General features: G+C 37.8%; 1 protein-coding gene across 1 annotated transcript in view; it reads right to left on the bottom strand.

Annotated features, from left to right (window-relative positions):
* The window catches only part of HYDIN (HYDIN axonemal central pair apparatus protein), a 355,182-nt gene that overhangs the window by 248,970 nt on the left and 86,102 nt on the right, over window positions 1–20,110 (bottom strand). The window contains exons 6-7 of the mRNA XM_019653707.1: window positions 18,166–18,365; window positions 8,802–8,926 (exon numbers count right to left, since the gene is read on the bottom strand). Of these exons, the coding sequence (XP_019509252.1) occupies window positions 8,802–8,926; window positions 18,166–18,365 (325 nt within the window). The remainder of the gene's footprint in view (window positions 1–8,801; window positions 8,927–18,165; window positions 18,366–20,110) is intronic.

The raw sequence follows: 20,110 nt of genomic DNA on the forward strand, positions 1-20,110 counted from the left end.
GTAATGATGAACTTTCTCTTTTAAAAAAAAGTGCTATTGGAACAACTTGGTAGCCATATGGAAAAACAACATCAGAATAAAAGCGAGATGAGTTAAATATTTAAATGTTCAATATGAAACCACAAAAGAAGAACAATAGACAGGAAAACTTTTACATAAAAGGAAAATTCTCTAACTGTGACTCAAAATCCAGATCCCTCTAAAAAATATTAAGAAAAGCGACTACATAAAAATAAAAAAAGAAATTCCTCATGATACAAAAATTCATAAGCAAAAACAAAAGAAAAACTGGGTAAGATATTTGCAACTTGTATCTGAGACAAAGGAATTAAATACCCAAATATATAAATAGCTCTTAGAGACCAATAAGACAATCCAATAGAAGAATGGGACAGAGTTGCAAAAAAAGAAATACAAAGGTCCCCTATATGCATTAACAGATGCTCAAGTTCACTCATAATAAAAAGAAATACAATTGAAGATGTATTTATATAGCATTTCCCCCCATTAGATTGGCAAAACAAAACACAAGTTTGAGAACATAATTTGTTGTCAAGACTGGGGAGAAGGCACTCTCAATACACTACTGTGGGAATGAAAAACGGTACCATTCTTCCCCAATCCATGGACTGAATTTGGTGACCCAGATCAAAATACCTATCAAAATTATAAAACTATATTCATCTGGCCCACTTCTAGGAATTTATCCTGTAGATGACTCAGAAGAAGATCAAGGGTATTCATTACAGCATTGTCTTAATAACAATAGAGTGGAAACAGCCAAAGTACCCATTAAGAGGCGGCCAGCTAAATAACCTGTGCTGTATGAAAAAGTATACTGAGCTATGGAAAGATCTCCAGGACACATGTAGAAAAAGCAAAGTTTATAACAATTTACATAGTATGTTAGTTGAGTATATGGGGGCAATATAAGAATATGTATACATGTTTGCAGCTATTTGCATAAAAACATTGAAAGGATATACAAGAAAACAGTAAAATGAGAGCAAGGTGAAGTGATGAGTGAGGTAGGGTGGAAATAGCACCTTTCAATATGTACTTTTAAATATTGCTTTAATTTTTGAACATATGAATACATTACTTATGCAATACTTTAACATAAAAAAGCATTATAAGGCCTCAGGAAACTTGTAATAGCACTAATAATGAGAGAAATTAAAATAAAATACCATTTCATAACCATCAAATTAACAAAAATCTAACAGTTTGACAACACTGCTTCGGCAGTATATTGGCAAGAATGTGGAATACAAGAACTTCACATACTGCTAATGGAAATACAAATTGGTACAATCACTTGGCTAATCGATTTAGTATCCAGTAAAGCTCAAGATTCATTTGCCCTTATAATCAATCAGCAATTGTACTTCTAGATATTTATCCTTATGGGCTATCTCACACAGCTGTACAAGAAGACATATATAAAGAAACTCATTACAGCATTGATTTTAATAGCAAAAAACCCAGGAATATCCTAATATTCAATAGGAGAATAGATAAATCATAGTATTTTCACATACTGGAGTAAGTGCATTAGTTAAAATAAATCAGAGTTATATGTATCTATATGTTTTAAAACATAATGTTAAATGAAAAAGTCAAGTTGGAAAATGGTACATACAGTATGATACCATTTATGTGAAGTTTAAAACTACTTGAGACAATAGTATACATTGCTTATGGATAAGCAAATATGTTCGAATAGCAAAAAAATACACCCGATACTGCTCCTCTGAGGACTAAGACATGGAAATTAGATCAAGAAAGAGTAACAAGGTGACTTGAAATCTATAATCAGTTCAGTTATCCATAAAATAAAACATTTAAAAGAAAGGTATATAGCAAAATGTTGAGATGTGTCAAATATAATAGTTGTTGATTATATTATGTCTGTGCTTTTGTGGTTATTTGAAACATTTTATTGTTGAAAAACTAATCAAGAAAAATATCCAAGGGTTTACTTATGTCACACAAATCTATGGGTCAGAAAGATTAATATCATCAACTTGAGATGCTCACTGCAAAACTGTTCCTTCCCAGAAATACATCAAGAGCCACGATATTCTTTTCAAGACTGATCTAATATTCATTTTTTTCACCATCTTGCAAAAACATCATATCCGTAAAGTGAAGGAAACAATCACTTTTGTCCTGTCCCTACAGTTGTTGAAGTACTTGCTTTATACACCCACTTTCCTGAAGACAACCTAAACAGGGTCTCCAGTCCCCAGCTACTTAGAAGACTGAAAGGATGGAAGGAGTGTTATGCCTACAGAAATGGATGAGGTTGCTGGGCCTCAGCATTTCTGTGTCCTTGAATCACCTGGTTCCTTTGGGGTTTCTGGGGTTGAATGCTACAATCACTGTAGATGAGGTGAGCCTCCATCATTTATTATGTCCTGGTAAAGATCTGTTTTGTGGAAGGTCTCATTACCTCTTGCCAGTTTTGCTACTATCAATCTAGCAAAACCAAATATGAACAAAACTAATTTTACCCAAAAATGTGAAGCTAGCTATATACACAGTACATTTCATACTGTGGTTTCAGTACTTTCAGACAGCAGAGGACAGTAAATAAAATATATGAGTGAAGCCCTGGATTCTCTGGGCCAACTACCAAGTTGATGGATAGAGTGTTTCTCATCGCTTGGTCACAGCAGGGTCAAATTCACCAGTCAAGTGAATTGGTGAATCAAACTTCTTTGGAAGTGCTCTTTTTTTTCTGAAAGGTTCAGGAAAAGAATTATGGAACTTGACTGAGCTCACCCAGCACATTGGTGGCAATGCCAAAATTGGTATTTTTCATCTGCATGGAAGGCATTGTAGGATTACAGAAAGGGTGCTGGCCTCAGATGCTGCTGAAGACCTAGGTTCAAGTTCCAGCTTTACTTAGGTGTACAGTATTTAATGTCTGTAGGCCTCAGTTCACCAATCTCTACAATGAAGACAGTTAAAGAGATGTCGTCTAAGGCAGGGGTCGGCAAACTGCGGCTCGCGAGCCACGTGCGGCTCTTCGAGTACGTACATGTGGCTCTGAAGGAAAATTGAAAATGAAAATAAAACTATCATAGTTTCATTTATAAAATTTTTAAAGGATATTATTCACATAATGGTGATTTCATTTGTTTTACGGCTCTTGAATAATTTTTAAATTGCTGTGAGGGACAGGATTGGCTCTTCTATCTCAAAAGTTTGCCCATCTCTGCTCTAAGGTCCCTTTAAATGACATGAGAGTCTTCACTTCCTGTGTAATTTACAGAAACCTCATTCCACTTCCCTAAACAATACCTGACCTTCATGTGTCCTAACTCCTGCTATTTCCTACCCTAAGCGATGGAATAAGAAAGAGAAAAGAAGACTAGATCAAGGAATATTTACATTGCCTGTAAGCCATGTTAAAACATTAACTTCTTTTACAATAACTATGTTTTGTTAGATTTTCTAATTATAACAGAGCACATTTATAATACACATAATTAAAACAAAGTTCATGCAGGTAAATCTCTATAAGTGTATTCAGATATGTATTATTTAGCAGTTTCAAGATATCATTTCACACTCAGTTACTTACTGTATTATATTTTGGTATTCCTTATTTGGCTTTTGGGAAGGAAAATATTTACTTATGGTTAATCAGAGCAAAGTATATAAATGACCATAAAGTTGCCCTTTGAAGTACGAATATTATGTATGGTTGCTTGTATATTTAATAACAATACATCATCACACCTTTAGGAAAAAAGCCTACTTGCCAACTTCTGACACCTGAATTGAAAAATCTCCTTTTCAGTAAGAGACACAATACTTTAAAAAATGCTGAATACGTGCATTAGCTCTATATCCTGATTATGCCCATGGTTAATGTCACCTCTAAGATGACAGCAACTTCACTAAGCACTAAAGAAAAAAAACTGCTATGCTCTTACTTCTAGTGCTCATTCAAGTAACCAAAGGTTCAACAAGAATGCCTTTCTCATTTTCTTTTTTATTTTTAGCTTAAACAACAGAAGTTTATTTTCTCACAGTTCTGAAGGCTGGAAATCCAAGATCGAGGTGCCAGCAGTGTTGATTTTTGCTGAGACCTTCATCCCTGACTTGCAGACAGCTGCCTTCCTGCTGTGACCTCATATGGCCTTTCTCGGTGCAGGCCTACTTCTTTCTGATCTACCTCTTCTTAAAAAGACACTGGTCCCACTGGATTAGGATCCCAACCTTATGACCTCATTTAACTTTACCTCCTTAGAGACATTATCTTCAAATACAGTCATATTGAAGGTTAGAACTATCAACACATGAATTGGGGGGCGGGGGGGGGGCACAACGCAGTCTATCTTTTTAAAGCCTGTTCTGAATACTAATACCTTCCTGAACCCTTAGATTGTATAATGTTTCTCAATACCCAGTGGAAAAGTCCAAAACTTAAGCAATTAACCATTTGTTTGAGTCTTCACAGTCAAATATTTTTATTTCTCAGTTTACTGAGATGATAGAATTAGTTTATTCATTATCTGTCTTCTTGTGTTTTTTGTTTGGTTTGGCTGTTACCAATGCAGTCTTGAATAATTGTATTTTTAATCTCTTCTGGAGGGATCTGTTTGTCAAAGGTATAAAGTTACTTCAGTTCTTTCACAGTTTTGGACTAACTGAAAAGGTAACTAAATCATTTCTAGGGTAAACTCAATTGCCTAAACAAATTTGATTTCACTACAGAAGGGCATACACGGGAAGAGCTCTGGTTCAGGAAAATGTTAACAAGTAAAATATTAGATATTGGTGCAATTTAGACTCAGTCTCCTTAGTTGCTAGAACACTTTTTCAAACTCTGGTTGTTGAAAAAGCAAAATCTCCTGGTAGCATTTAATCAAGAATATCTCCAGTGGAGGACCAGCAACTGTTGGGAATAAAAACAACCGTTAGAAATGTGATTGAGTACTTCCCGCCGAGGAGTAGCAATGCTCCTTCTTCTGGAACACTGTTTGAGGAAGTATGAAGAAAAACCCATACTTACATCAATTTCCCTCCTTAAATCAATTAATACTTCAAACAGCTGCAGAAAGTTCAATCAGATGCTTATTTAGGGTGATGAGAAGCTAATGATCATGGCTGCTTGAAAAAGCTGCATGATTAACTGTGTGTAGGCAGTCATTACTGTTTTTCACTAATGAAATTCAACCAAATAAAAATTTTTGACATTATCTCCCCAACACATTTGGGGACTTGTTTCTTTATAAATTATACACATATACTAGAGTATTCATATGTCAAATATATTAAAAATACAACCTAAAATATTAAAAAGGGTGAGATAAAGATAAACAATATTGGAAAGATAATTTAAAATATTTTTCAACAATTATTTTAGGGAAAGCAAGAAGAATGACTATGCCTCATTCTTTTTTAAACTCTTGGTTCAAAACCTTGCGATATCGTGATCCAAAGGTAGCTGTAAGGTCACAATTTTTCCAATACTTAATTTTAGGAACTGACATAAACAAAACATAAACAAAGTCAACACAAACAAAACACATTATAAACAAAAATGATACCAAAGATATGGAGAACCGGATGGAAGAAATGTAAGAAACTGAGTTGATTAACACTCATTTTTTTCCCCCACTTTCATCCACTATTAGCACTAATACCACAAAGGATTTTGTTGAAATCCAGCTAATAATTTCCTTATAATGGTAACAATTACTTCATAGTCAAACAGAAGATTCAAACCCAAATATATCAGTAATTACATTCAACATGAAAGGACTGAATAGTACAATTAAAAGACAAAGATTCTCAAACTGAATTGGTGACGCTTCCAAATGTCACACTTGAAATATGAGGACACAGAAAAGTCAAAAGAAAAAGGATGAACAGAACATTTTATCCACACACTAATCAAAAGAAAGCTGCTGTGCTATACAAATATCAGATCAAGTAGATTTTAATGTCAGAAATCTTACTAACAATTAAGAGACATTTCATAATGATAAGATGATTAACTCAACAAGAAGTTATAATAATTCTAAATGTGTACACACCAAGTATTATAGTCTCAAAATATATAAAATGAAAATTGATAGCACCAAAAAAGAAATACCAAATCTAATCATAGTTGTAGATTTTAATAACATCTTCTAATAACGAATAAAAGGAGGAAAAAAGTCAGTAGAGATGTAGACTGAACAACATAATTAACAGACTTGACTTAATTGATCTTTATGGAGCTTGTACCCTTTTCAAGTGCACAGGGCTCCTTTACCAAAATGGAACACATTCCGGGCCATAATGTAAGTCTCAACTAATTTCAAGAACAGAAATCATATAGAATTTGTTTTGTGTTACTGGTGGAACTCAACTAGAAATCAATAAAAAATAAATAAAACTAGAAAATTCCCAAATGACTTCTTCAGGTCTTCATTACCTTGTGAAGGCTCCCATGTCATGTAAAACTTATATTAAATAAATGTGTATGTGCTCAGCCAGAAACCTAAAAGGGCACAGGGAAAAGATTATTTTCCCTCCTCTACAGATACCATGGTTGAAAACCATCAGAAACAATAAACAGAAAACTAAATAAATAAGCAGACTTAATATATCTGAATTGTCAGATACAAGATATAAATAACTATGTTTAATATATTTAAGAAATAAAAGGAAAACTTGAAAACTAAAAGCATAGAGAGAAATCTGATTTAACAAGAATCAAATAAAATTTCTGAAATGAAAATAATTATAATTGAAAAATTAAAACTCAGATGAGAATGCACTAAAAAGGAGATTATTGAGTGAATAAGAAGAAAGTATACAGAGAAGTCTACAGAGACAAAGAATGGAATACACAAAATAAAGGTTAAAAGGAATAAATAATAGAGTAGTAATAGATTAAGTAATAGAGTAACTAATTGGAATTCCAAAACAAGAAAATAAAATGGAGAAGAGCCAATAATCCACATGAGGAAAAAAAAAAAGAAACAGGGTCCCTACTTCACACATACTAAAAAATGTAATCAAAGATCAATCATTAATTAACCTAGAAGCTAAAACTATTACACTTCTAAAAGTAAACATAAGAGAATATGTTCATGATCTTGGAGAAAGCAAAGATTTCTTAGCAAGAAGGCAAAAAGCACTAACCGTAAAAGAAAAAAAATTGATAATGTGATTTTCATCAAATTTAAAAACTTCTGCTCATCAAGAAATATCATTAAGGAAACGAAAAGGCAAGCTATAGACTGAAAGAAAGTATTTACAGTGCATATATCTGACAAACGACTAGTATTCAGAATATCGAGTTATAAAGCACTCATAAATTAATAATAAAAAGAAAAACAACAAAAAATGAGCAAGACTTGAACAGACACTTCATTTAAAAAGACACTTGAATGGCTAGTAAACACAACAAGGTGCTCAATGTCATTAATCATTAAAAAAGTGAAAATTAAAACCACTAGAAGACATTACTTTACACCACTAGTATGTCTAAAGTGAACAAATACACTCTGTGTTGGTGAGGAGGTGAAGCAACTGGAACTCTCACACTTTGTTGGTGGGAGTGTAAAATGGCACCACTACTTTGGAAAAATCGACGTCCCTGATGTATTACAAGCTGGGCTTTTAACCTTCCACTGTTGGTTAACTGTTGGGTTACATGGGCCAAAACCTACCCCCTTGCTTAAGCTAGTTCAGGTTCCGTTTCTCTTGCTAGCAGCCAGTGTATGATGGCCAACACTAACAGATAAGAAATATAGATGGTGCCACTGGTTATGTGTTGTTATTCTGCAAGCACAGTGTGGAGCCATGACCACTTAACCACATGTCCTTAGGCAGTGGCTTCAAATGTCCTGCTCAGATGTGCATCCACAAAGCCAGCAACTCTGAACTGTGGCCTAGATGTCATTTGGTGCTATTTCCCTGGCTGTGCACCTCTGTTTTCTCCCTCCAATGCCCTTCTGAGGCATACAGTCAGGGTAGATCAACATGAAATGGGTAAAAAAAGAAGTGAGTAGGAAATGAGAAAAAAAATTATGAAATATGACAATGGTAGAATATTAATTTGAAAACCAACTCGGAAACTTGCATAATGTATATGCAGTATACATGACCATCAATTAAATACTTGCAAAAACAATGTATAATTTTCATGATTATGCTGAGTGTGGCCTTCAAGAAAATGCTAGTGGCAATAGTCACAGTCCTATATTTAAGTAAGATGTTAAGTAAGATATTTGCACATGCTAAGAATTCAAGTAACTGGATCTTACACAGACTAATGGGCACACACAAGACCATTCTGAACTGGGGTTTACATTTTTAAAATGTCAGACAAATGCAGCAACAAATCAAATGGAAAACACATGGGGTATTAAGTTACCTTCAAGTTCCATTTACTTATAAATAACCTCAACTACTAATGTGACATCTGGGTATAGGTTCCTTCCTGAGCTGTGTATTTCTCAGGCTTTCAAGCATTGGAGAAACCAGTAAGGTGGGAATTATATTTGTCTCAACATTATTTCTGTTGGAGGCATTCATTCTTTTGTTCTTTACTTTGTGGATATCAGCTTACTCAAAGGCAGCCAAAATTACCATTTCCTATTTTATTTGATCATATTTTCCATCTGACCTTTCTTAACACGTAGAACTTTTTTTTTTTAGCTGAACCATCCTGCCACCTGTTGGCAGCTCAGCGGCAGCTCAGCTCGGGCCGGGCATTGAACCGCTGTTGCTCAGAGTTCAAACTCTTGAGCGAACACGTAGAACTTTAAACAAAGAATAATGCATACCTGTGTCGTAATACACAATAAGCCTTTTGCTGTGATTGCCCACAGTCTGTGGCTCAAAATCCACTTCCAGCTGCATGGACTCTCCCACACTAAGAGTTCCAACAGATGGCTCCACAGAGAAAGGCCTGCAACACACGAGACACACCATCAGAGCATATTCCTGACTAGTGCGAGGAAAGGAGAGCATGCATGAGTTCTAGATCTGCAGACAGCTCAGACCCGACACTGCAAATCAGTGATTCAGAAGGAAAGCAGGCTTTTCGCCCTAATGTGAAAGAATTTCAGTTGTAATGTTAAAATAACAGTAATAAATCAGCAAGTTTAAGAGAAACTTAAATGATGCAATAATATTCATGTTTGTGCCCTTGCCATTCAGCCATTCTTTTAACATTCATTGATTCCAGTAAGGGACAGACTCACAATATCTATGCAAATACTGTAACTTACAAAAGAACAGTACATTCAAAGGGATAAAAGTCAAGTTTTGTGAGCCTTCAGAGAAGAAAGGCCTTCATAATGGAAAAATGTATCCGAATCCCAAAAGGAAAGTGATCACACAATCACAAAAGGATAATTCCAGGGCAGTTTTACAAAGTATCTGTTTAAAAGGGGGGAAAGGGTATAGGGAAACTACAAGAGATGACTCAAGCACCCAAGCTTATTAGCAGTAGAGCTGTTTGTTGCCACCTCCAGGCCCAAGGAGCCAAGGAGAAGGAGCAGTTTTGAAACCCACGCGAGTTCTAAGGGAATGCTACCTCATGAGGGGCAAGGAGCTTCAGTCAAGAGAGACAGACAGCCCAAGTGGCTTTACAGGGAAGACACTAGGGAGAAAAATGTCCTGACCTCACATTCTCCTGTCTGATTGCGTGCTGGGACTCCCACTGGCTGAACCCAATGGACCCAACGGGAAGCCAAAGGTACGGGAGCCTGTTGAGCTATGCCCTACAGGTCAGCCTCCTGGATGAGGGGAAGATGGAGATGGGTGGGAAGCATTTGGAAAGGCAAACGGGGGACAAGTTCTGTGTCTTGAAAATAGAACGGGGGCATATAGACACTATGCAAAGGTAGGGTGGATTTGGAAACAGGAAATAGTTTCATTTAATTGCTTTGGAAGGAAGTAGTAAGAGAGAAGCTAGATCTGATCATGAATGTGGCTTAAATAATTTACAGCTTTCCTTTGAAATAGGAACCCCAGCCCATTTAATTATTTTCATGGTCCATGTCACTTTTTCAAATAGCTAATTTTTCAAAGACAATGTATCTGGCAGACTAAGCCATTTCTGATTATTTCATGACATCACAATCATTTTGGGAGTCTTCATTCCTTAAATCTTCCCTTAGAGAATGAACTTAATTCCAGAAAACCTAAGCTTTCTTCTATGAGGATACAGAGCTATGGCAAAGGTAGCACTTGGTGGCGCCTGAGATTATTACTGCAGGACCCCTAATGCTTCCCACCACAGGCAATAGTTTCTTTTATCTGGTGCTCTCTGGATTTCCCTCTCCTTTCACTTCTATTTTTCCTATCCTTTGTTCTTCTCCAATACCTACAGCACCAATCCTCCAATGAAATCAAGGAATTGCTGTTGAGGCACTGTGGGGGGTAGTAGTTACCAGCCTGGAGTCAGCTGAATAAGTTTAAAACACAGCTTGGCATGACCTTGGGCAAGTCATTGAAACTTCAGTCTCCTTATCTCTAAAGTGAGGGTAATGACAGCACCTACTTCATAGGGTTGTGGTGAGGACTAATGGAGCTGATATACGAGTAGGTTAGAACACTGCCTGGCACAGAGGAAGTGCTAAACAAGCGTTCATTATTATTTTTGTTTTTGCTGCTGTTACCTCCCTCACTGGCAGCCCCTAGATGGAAGATGCTCCTGGGGATGATCGTGGGTGTTTAGATGAGTTTAAATTTTTATAATTTTCCTCTCAATCCTTCAAACTGCTCTAGAGATTTTGTAAAAAACACACACGGGTCATAACACATCAATCTCTTGTTCAAACACCTGCAGTGGTCTTTGAAATCTACATAATAAAGTTCAAAGTCCTAGACATTCAAATTCCCACACAATCCACTCCTGAGCAGTTTTTGCACTCTCATTAAACACATACATCTGTCCAAATATCCTATACACCTGTCACATTCCAAGTCAGGATGGGATGGGATGGGAAGAGAAGGGAAGGGAAGGGAAGGGATAGGATAGGAAGGGATAGGAAGGGAAAGGAAGGGAAGGGATGGGATGGGATGGGATAGGAAGGGATGCAAAGGCTTTAGTCTCTTTACCTGTAACCTCCCCGAGCACTGTACCTCCTCTCCCTTCCAACCAGACTGTGTCCCCCTACATAGACATTCCAGAACTGCTGGGGTCACATAGAAATACTCATCATTTTCCACAAGTCATCCTCCTTCCAAAGTCACTTATCACAGCCCAGACTCAAAATCAACTCTTAAATACAATCTTCCCAATTTTCCCTCTTGTTAATAATGTCTCCTTCCTCTCAGAGGCTATAGCTTTCTTTTTTACTTCTTACTTCACAGTTCACCTTATACTATAGTTAGTTTTCATGCCTGCCTCTCTCAATAGCTAGAGATTCTTGAGATGAAAGGAAAGGGAACGCAAACAAAATTTCATGACCACATACTCTATGCTGGATACTACACTGGGCACTTTACATATGTCAGTTCCTTTAATCCTCAAAAAAACCCCAAAAACCTTGAGGAAGGTTATTTGAATTTTAGACATGACAAAACAGATGTTCCAAAAGGGCAGGTGAATGTCCCAAAGTTACCTAACTGGGTAGTGGTGGAGCTGGGATGGAAGCCTGCCTTCGAGTTCAAGTTCTTTCTGTCCATCCCAAACCACCCCTGAAGGTGGAAGCCACCATTAGATTCATCTTTGTGTCTCTCACTACACCATGCACAGTTCTTTACTCACAGGAACCTCTCGAAGAAGTTGTCAAACTAAATTACAATCGACTTTTAGGAGGGAATAAAAGCATCTGTAACCATTAATTAATCTTTATAACATCTTGATGGAACAGAAGAGAAGGATTTTCAGTATCTCAAGAATCTCTGCTTCATGGGAGATGAAGTTGAGTGTCACGGTCTCAAAAGTTCCTTCCTTCTTCGTGACCTCAGTAAGAACCTAAGAGCTGAGAACTGGGCCCAGTTTCCTGGCTTTGGGAACAACATAATCTATTGTATTTTCTTCTATCTTTGCCTCCCTGGTTCCTAATATTTTTCTTCCTACACTGAAATGAAATTGCTTTCATTTTCTTTTCAAATATTACTTGGTAGCAGAAGGACAATTTTGAAATGAATTCGATAGTATTACATTGCAGAACCTAAGCTAATTTTCTATGGAAAAAAATGACCCTTCTCGAGGACCTCTAGAATTCCATACAGAGGTAACAGATACTTTCCTGTTGTGCTAATGGTTGGGTTTATATTACACTAAATTTCTTCAGTACGTAGAAAATCACCTGGAATAGCCATTGCTGCTTCGAGCTGCCTACGCTCTCTCAATAAATCAGACGTTAATTGGGTAGAGTGTGTTAAGTTCTTGTGCTTAAACATTGTAATTTGATTTTTGTACTTCATTTTACTAAAGGCAGACAGGCTGAACAGACTAGAAAATATCAAGTATCAGAAAATGCTCTTACAAAGAGGTAAAAGGTATTGTTCCTCAAGGGTATACGGCTGGCTCTATCTACCCAAGTGTTTGGTTTTGATATCACATCCTCATAATACTGAATACTTGATTAGGGAGGGAACTTGGGTTTGTGAAAAATCATGATCCACGAGGAAGATTTTGAAAGACTTTTGTTCAGTCCCCTATGAACTGCTCTTAAGAACTAAAACTATTTCATCCAAGTGATTCAGTATTTTAACAGAAGGCTAAATATTGGTTCAATTATATTAAATATTGAATAGTGTTTTTCTTCAGATAAGCTTACTTATTAACTGATTCCTAACTTGAGGTTTTAGATTTTGAAATTGCTTCTTAATCCTTCTATTTCACCTTCTGAAATTAATCCTACTTTAATAGTCGTTGTTATTCTGGTATCTTCTAGAGGTTTAGGTCAACTGTGTAATAAAGCTGAAGAGTAATTATTTACATTCTCTGTATATTTTATAGACGTTGCAGCTCCTTTTATTAGTGTAAAAAACACTACGTTTATTTTATAGTACTTGGAGCGTGTTTATTTTAAATTATTGTAGAGGTTTATAGTTGTAGCTTTGCCTTTGTAATATATTATTGGTTAGGTATCCTATAAACATTTATTGAGCATTTATTTATTCTGGACACTTTGATAGATGCTGGGGACATACAAATAAAAAGAGTTAGATACAGTCCTTGCATTTGAAAAGCTCACATCCTAATGGCAGCAAGAGACATGTAAAGAAAGTTTTATTTTTTATAATAATTTATATGAACCTAACCATTTATAAACTTAACCATTAATTACATCATTATTTCAATGAAAAGAATATCATCTGTTTTTAAAACAATTTCTTGTGAGATATTGTTTCTAACTGTATATTGACTCTAAAAGTGCCAAGATCAAGAGTAGTCACTGGGCTTCAGACTCCAAATTCTCGAACTATATCCACTGCTCTATCATGTCTATGGACAATCATATTAACTAATAGTGTGGTCTTCAACCCGTCTGGGCAACACAATCACTCTCTGTATTTCTGAGAATGGATATGTGTCAAGGAATCTCCCTAGAGATTCTGACCTAACACGATGTGATCACAAATTCAACTGCATCCTTTCTCATTGTAGCCATCAAGGTTCTCAGCTGTAAACAACAGAAGCCAGCTCTGGCTAACTTAAATAGAAAAGGGGTTTATTGGAAGGATTTGAGGTAGCTCACAAAATTGACAGCATGGTTGGAAAACAGGCATTTTGTGGAAAGCACATAAAACTACTATTGCAGAGCCTAAACAGGAAAACAAAAATATTTGCAAACAGGGAATTTAATTGAGAGACTTGGTTACACAGATGGTGGGAATTGAGAAGCCCAATATAAGACAGTGCAATAGCTCAGGGATTAGTAACAGCAATAAGCCATATCCACCCCTGGTCTGGAGACAAAAGGAAGAAGTGTTACCAGATCCTGGGTACCTGGCAGAAGTTGGAACCACAGCAGGCCTGTCTGACAGGAGCTAGAAGCTAGAGAAAATGCAGCCGCTTGCTAGGGACCCTGCCTAAGTCAGAAAGGGAGGCGGAGAAATACCCTGGCTTCTTCCAACCCTCAATCTCCTTCTAGTGCCCCCCACTGGTCAAATCCAGCGAGAATCGAGCTGGCCCAGGAGGCTAGGGAGGCTAATACAGCCCCACAAAAATACTGAGCAGAGTAGGGGGAAAGCGAGGAATGGATCAGAGAGTAAACAAGCCCAGAAGTGGTCCCTGTTTGTTTTAATCCAGGCTTTATTATTAACTTATTGGGGGAATTTAGATAAGTCATTTCCCTTCTCAGACCTGCCTTCCTTCATCTGTAAAACGGGAATGTTGGACTAGAGTTTCTAATGTCTTTATGATTCCTGGCTAGTCCTTGAATTGGCTCACCATTTTACCTTAGAAGTGTTTCTATATTAGGAGAAGATAATTCACATTCATAGTTATATGGGCAGAAAAGTTTAAGATCTTCTCCTGCAACTTCACACTATTAAATCTGTACCTTTGTTTCACTTTACAGGAATGTAATATGGAAAGACATTGTCATTTATGTCTAATTTTTAAGATTTAGCTAAACAATCAAGGAAGATATGCTGCCTGCACTTTTTTTTCCACTTCAGGTAGATTTTATTTTTCATTGGAAAAATACCAATGTAACAGGGAGTTTTTAATGTGTAGTATAAAGATGGTGGTTGTGGGAGGCCTTATTTTAAACAAAAAAAGACTTTTTTTTCCCTAAATTATGGTGAGCCAGTTGAACAAACTGCTTCCTTCTCCTTCATTCAAAATACACGAGTCTCGGGCTGGCCGAGTGGCGCGATGGCTAAGAACTCGCTTGGGATGCCAGAGGGCCCCGGTTCGGATCCCACATATGAGGGCCAGTGACACTGCCCTCCACAGCTAAGATGCTGAACAACAGCTCAACCTGGAGCTGGGCTGCTGTGAGTCTCCGGCGACGGCGTGGGCTGCAGTCCCTGTGGCAGTGGGTTGCCATGGGCTACCGTGTGTAGCCAGCAGCCAGCGTGAGCGGCCAGCAGCCGCAGTGAGCGGCCGTCCAGAAGCCGGCGACTGATCTGCCTCGCCAGGGAAGAGCGAAATGATGGTGCCAACTTGGGCCAGTGAAGCAACATCCTCCACAACTAGACTGGCAACATCCTCCACAACTAGACTGAAGAACAAAAACGACAGCAATTTGTCTGTCCCCCTTCCCCCAATTCCCCAGCACTGTTCCCATCCCCCCAATTCACCAATAAAAACCTTTAAAAAAAAATACACGAGTCTCACCATGAGATGACAAACAAGGCTGTATGAGCACTTGTGAACATCAGGGGACACTGATTTTCGAAAGAACTTTTCCACTGCTTTTGATGGCTGATTTACCTAAAGCAGTTCAGAGTCCTGCTTCCACTAGGATGAATAAAGCTGGAAAGTGTCTCTCCCACTCTAACAATGAAAAAAAACAACCCAGATAAACAACAAAATCACAACTTTTCTTGAACCAACCAGAGAGCTGAGGTTGCAGGCATAGCAAGTGGCCTGAAATCTAAAAATGGACAATTCCCTCTACTGACCAAGGGAGATGGGACATGCGCAGATTGCTTTACCTGTGGCAAACAGAACTTCCCTGCAAGCAGAAGAAACAGCGAGAGAGGATGGAGTAGGGGACATATTTGAAGAACTAATGGCTGCGATATTCCAAAAATAATCAAAGATCCAGGAAGCCGGGGGAACCTCACGCAGGACTGAAACCAAAACTAAACAAAAGCAAAATAAATTCCTTTAAACAAAAAACAAAAACAAAACCCACACCTAGACACATCATATTCAAACTGCTAAAAGCCAAATATAAAGACTATATCTTGAAGGGAGCCCAAGAAAAAGACATACAGAGGAACAAAGATAAGAGTTTTAATAGGCTTCTCATGAGAAAAATGTAAGCTAAAGACAAGAAAATGATATCTTTAAAGTGCTAAAAACAATATGTGTATCTTTACTGTGAACTCAGCATTCTATACTGCAGAGAAAATATCTTTCAAAAATGAAGGCAAAATGCTCTTATAAAAAAAAAATTGGGTAAAAACTGAGAGAATTTCCAATGGGCCTGTGCTATAAGAAATAGCAAAAATAGTTTTTCAGCCAGGAGAAATACCAGACAGAAACTTGGATGTCCACGAAATGACTCAGCGACAGTGATGCTGCTGGGGCACATGGAAGAATAAACACAAATTCCCTCCCAAGGGATGTGCCCTCAACAGCGTTATGGCAGCCTGCTACCTACAACACGGCAGACTGAGTAACCTGAAAATTCTTCCGCCAGAAAATACCTAGAAAGACTAGGTAAAACGTAACTTACATAAATGTGTGTCTAAGCATGCAAACAAGTAAGGCAAATCCACAAGATCCCAAAACAAAGAGGAATAAGAACTCTCTTTAAGCCTCATAAATATAATAAAGCCATAATTAAGAGAAAAACAAAAACAAACAAAAAAAAAGAGGAAACTATTAGCTGAGTCTGCCCTGGGTTCCCATAACTTTGAAGCCTGGGTTTTAACAGCCTTGCATTGGGATGGTCAAGTCAGGGGACTGAAAACAAAATCCCCATATAAACCCAGGCAACTAAAAGTGCTACCAAACCATTCTCCCATCAGCACAGGGGAAAATGTCTGTCTTGGATTTAAGAGAGAAAAACAAAGTTCCTCTAGGGATTCACAACTTTGGACATGTATTTTATGCAGGTTTAGGGTTTGAATATGCACTATCAGTCCACAAACCCCACCCCCACAAGCCAAAAAATTACCAAAAGAGTAGATCTACTTAGTCTAACCTTTGTGAACCAGGCAGAAGAAAATGCTAATCCTTTCTGGAGAGATGTGTCCTTAAACCAGCATATGATTCCATAGATTAAGCCCTTCTGAACATAAGCTCACAATCCAGATCAACATATACACTATATTTTTTAAAGTCACAGAAAAGAGCTTGACCCTGTTTCCTACCTTCCCAAGCTGGTCATTCTTGTTACGGTTGTGCTGATCAGCCACCATTTTCATAACCTAACAATCGTTCTTTCTCTTGAGGGCAAGGATTGTCTCATCACCCTTTATATTGTCCCATGTTGTCAACTACCCTGGAGCTATTCCATAAATAACAGATGAAAATCTAACTCCTTCACTTATTAGCTACGTGCTGTTGAGCAAGTTATACAACTTGTCTATTGCTCCGTTTTCTCATCTTCAAAGCCAGCAACAGCAGGCCGAATTATTCTCCCATCTCATCACTCTGAACCCTTCTTCTGCCTCCCCCTTCTATTTTAAAGGTTCTTGTGATTCCATTGTGCCCACCCAGATAATCCAGGATAATTTCCCCGTTTTAAGGTCAGTCTATTAGCAACCTTAATTATGTCTGCAACTCTAATCCTCCTTTGTCATGTAATATTATACATTGACAGAGTCTGAGGATTAGGATAGGGACATGTTTGAGGACCCATTATTCTGCCTACCACACTGGCAGTAGCTCATTTGAATGAACAATAAAAGAACAAACACTTATTATATAGCACTTGCTGTGTACCAGCAATTTCCATTTATTAATTCGTTTATTCCTCACAACAACTCTATTAAGTGACTACTATACTTTTCCCCGTTTTTCAAATGAGAAAACTGAGCACTGTGAACCAAGGAATGTGTGCAGCCCCTAGAAGTTGGAAAAGGCAAAGGAATGGATTCTCCCCTGAAGCCCCCAAAAGAGAACACAGCCCTGCTGACACTTTAATTTTAGCCCAGTGGGGCTTCTGACCTACTGCAATGTCAGATAACAACTTTGCATTTTTTCAAGCTACTAAGCGTGTGGTCATTTGTTACCATAGCAGTAGAAAACTAATATAGCCAATTATAAAATTCAGAGTCAAAACAAATATGTTTATTAATAGATTCCCATGGACCATTCTCCATGCTAAATAGAAAGACTCTTATCCAGCATTTCAGAAACTATCCATACCCAGACAGGTAACCCTGAAATCTGGTTTCTTCTTGGGATGAAGAGGAAGTCTGTCCTATATCTCCCAGCCTTGCAACTGAAGAGTGTAATAAGCAGTTCCAGCCCAACTGCTATTCTAGCCAATTATGTGAGCTGTCTAGATTTAGCTATAATCAATCAAAGCCAAGAGCCAAAGGAACACATACTTGCAAGTTGTGATGTGAAACACAGCATCTCTATTGCCAATGTTTCGTACCAGCAGAATCTTCTGACTGCTGTATTTGACGGGGCAGGTGGAAAAATTCAGCTCGTCAGGAAAATCGAGGATGGCTCGTGCACCTCTGGCTTTGATGGGTACAATAAACTTTTCTCTTTCAGTAACACAGGTCAACATATGGGCATAATCCTACAAGAGAAGGGTAAAATCATTGTTTGTGGAAACACCAACATGATCAAAATAACTGGACAAGAAATATGGCCATATGCCAGGCATCTACCAACACAACTTAATATATTCTAAGAGAGCTCTTAACCATTGCGCCACTCGGCCGGCCCCTTAATATATTCTATGAAACCTTCTCAAGACTATTATAGATGTGCTTTCAATGAGATACTCTTTTCTGAGTGAGAAAGAACAGTTCAAGTGTTAAAATCTAGAAGCCATTAGAAAACTTATACTTCATGTTTCTCAGGTATTAGGGAGGTGGGATGGGGTATAGTGAAGGCACATTTTTCTTTAATCAGAGGAGGGTCACACATCCTCCTTCTAAACTCTATTTACCCTTCAAGCCCATGCATTAAATTGATGGCTCCAAATAAGGGTCCTTCTGTACCCACACTCTTTACAACATGACTTTGCTCTCCTCCAGTAAGAGTGGACTGCACTTCTCCAGTCCTTGCTTTGACCAGCGGAATGTGGCAGAAGTTATGCAATGCCAGTTCCAAGCTGAAGCCTCAAGAAGCTTTGGGCATGTTCAAGAAGCTCCGGTCTTGTTCATGAAACCATGCCACTGCCAGGTGAACAAGCCTGATCTAGCCTACTGAAGGATGAAGCCCAGATGTCCCAGCCAGGGCCATGCCAGACCAACCTTTGACCCCAGATATGTGAGACAGAGCCATGCCTACGATCAGCAGAGTTGCCTACCCAGTGCACGAGCAGGCCTCATCAGGACCAGCTGAACCACAGTCTCGTGAGCAATAATAAATGTTTATTATTTTAAATGGTTGAATTTTGGGGTGGTCTGTAATTGTACAACAATAGCTAAGTGCTATATAACCCAGTTTAAACTTCACCTCTTATGCAAAACCTTTACTGACCATTCCAATAAAAATGCTGAGGCCCTGGGCATGTATCTGCCCCAGTACTGAGTCTAAATGCAACAGAAATACTGAATTAAGCCACCCTTTATGTTGTCTCATTAGATATAAAGACAGAACTCTCATCCTCAGTGTAGCACTTCCCCGAGCCTGTTGCCAAGCATGTTTTAGTCACAGGGCCTGCTCCCAGACAAATATCTTTCCTCAGATATTTGCATGGCTTAATTTAGTTCTTTGCTTAAATGTTATCTCATCAGAGAATTCTTCCCTGATCCTCCTATCGAAAGGAAGCAGGGCCCCCATCGCTCTCTAGTCTCTATTATGTCAGTATCTGGCATTATATTATGTGATTGTTTATTTATTCATGGAACATAAGCTCCGTGAAGGCCAGAGCTTGTTCTGTTTTCCAAAGGATCCCGGCTCATAGGACTGGGCCTGGCAGAGTAAGTGAAAGACTATTATTCATCTTTAATTTCTTTATTTGGGTACTAAACTATCAAGAGTTCTTCATAAAGAGAATTCCCAACATCATCATTAGCCTTATTATACAATGATATTGGTTAAGTCCAGAAAGCTAAAAATATGACTCACTAACAATATGAAACAAAATGGAGAAAAACATTCTTCTTAGTGAGACTCTTAAACACCTTTCTCCTGGTCGAAATGACAAGAAAGTTAACGTCTAATACATTCATGACACAAAATGATATTTGAGCCCTTTTTATTGTCTGTAGGCCACTCTCAAGAAAACTTCTTTATATTTTTTTGAGATTCACTTTTACTTACTTATCTCACTTGACAAATATTTACTGCCTACTTCCCATGTGCCAGGCA

This window comes from Hipposideros armiger, unplaced genomic scaffold, assembly GCF_001890085.2.
Source record: "Hipposideros armiger isolate ML-2016 unplaced genomic scaffold, ASM189008v1 scaffold_9, whole genome shotgun sequence".
NCBI lineage: Eukaryota > Metazoa > Chordata > Mammalia > Chiroptera > Hipposideridae > Hipposideros > Hipposideros armiger.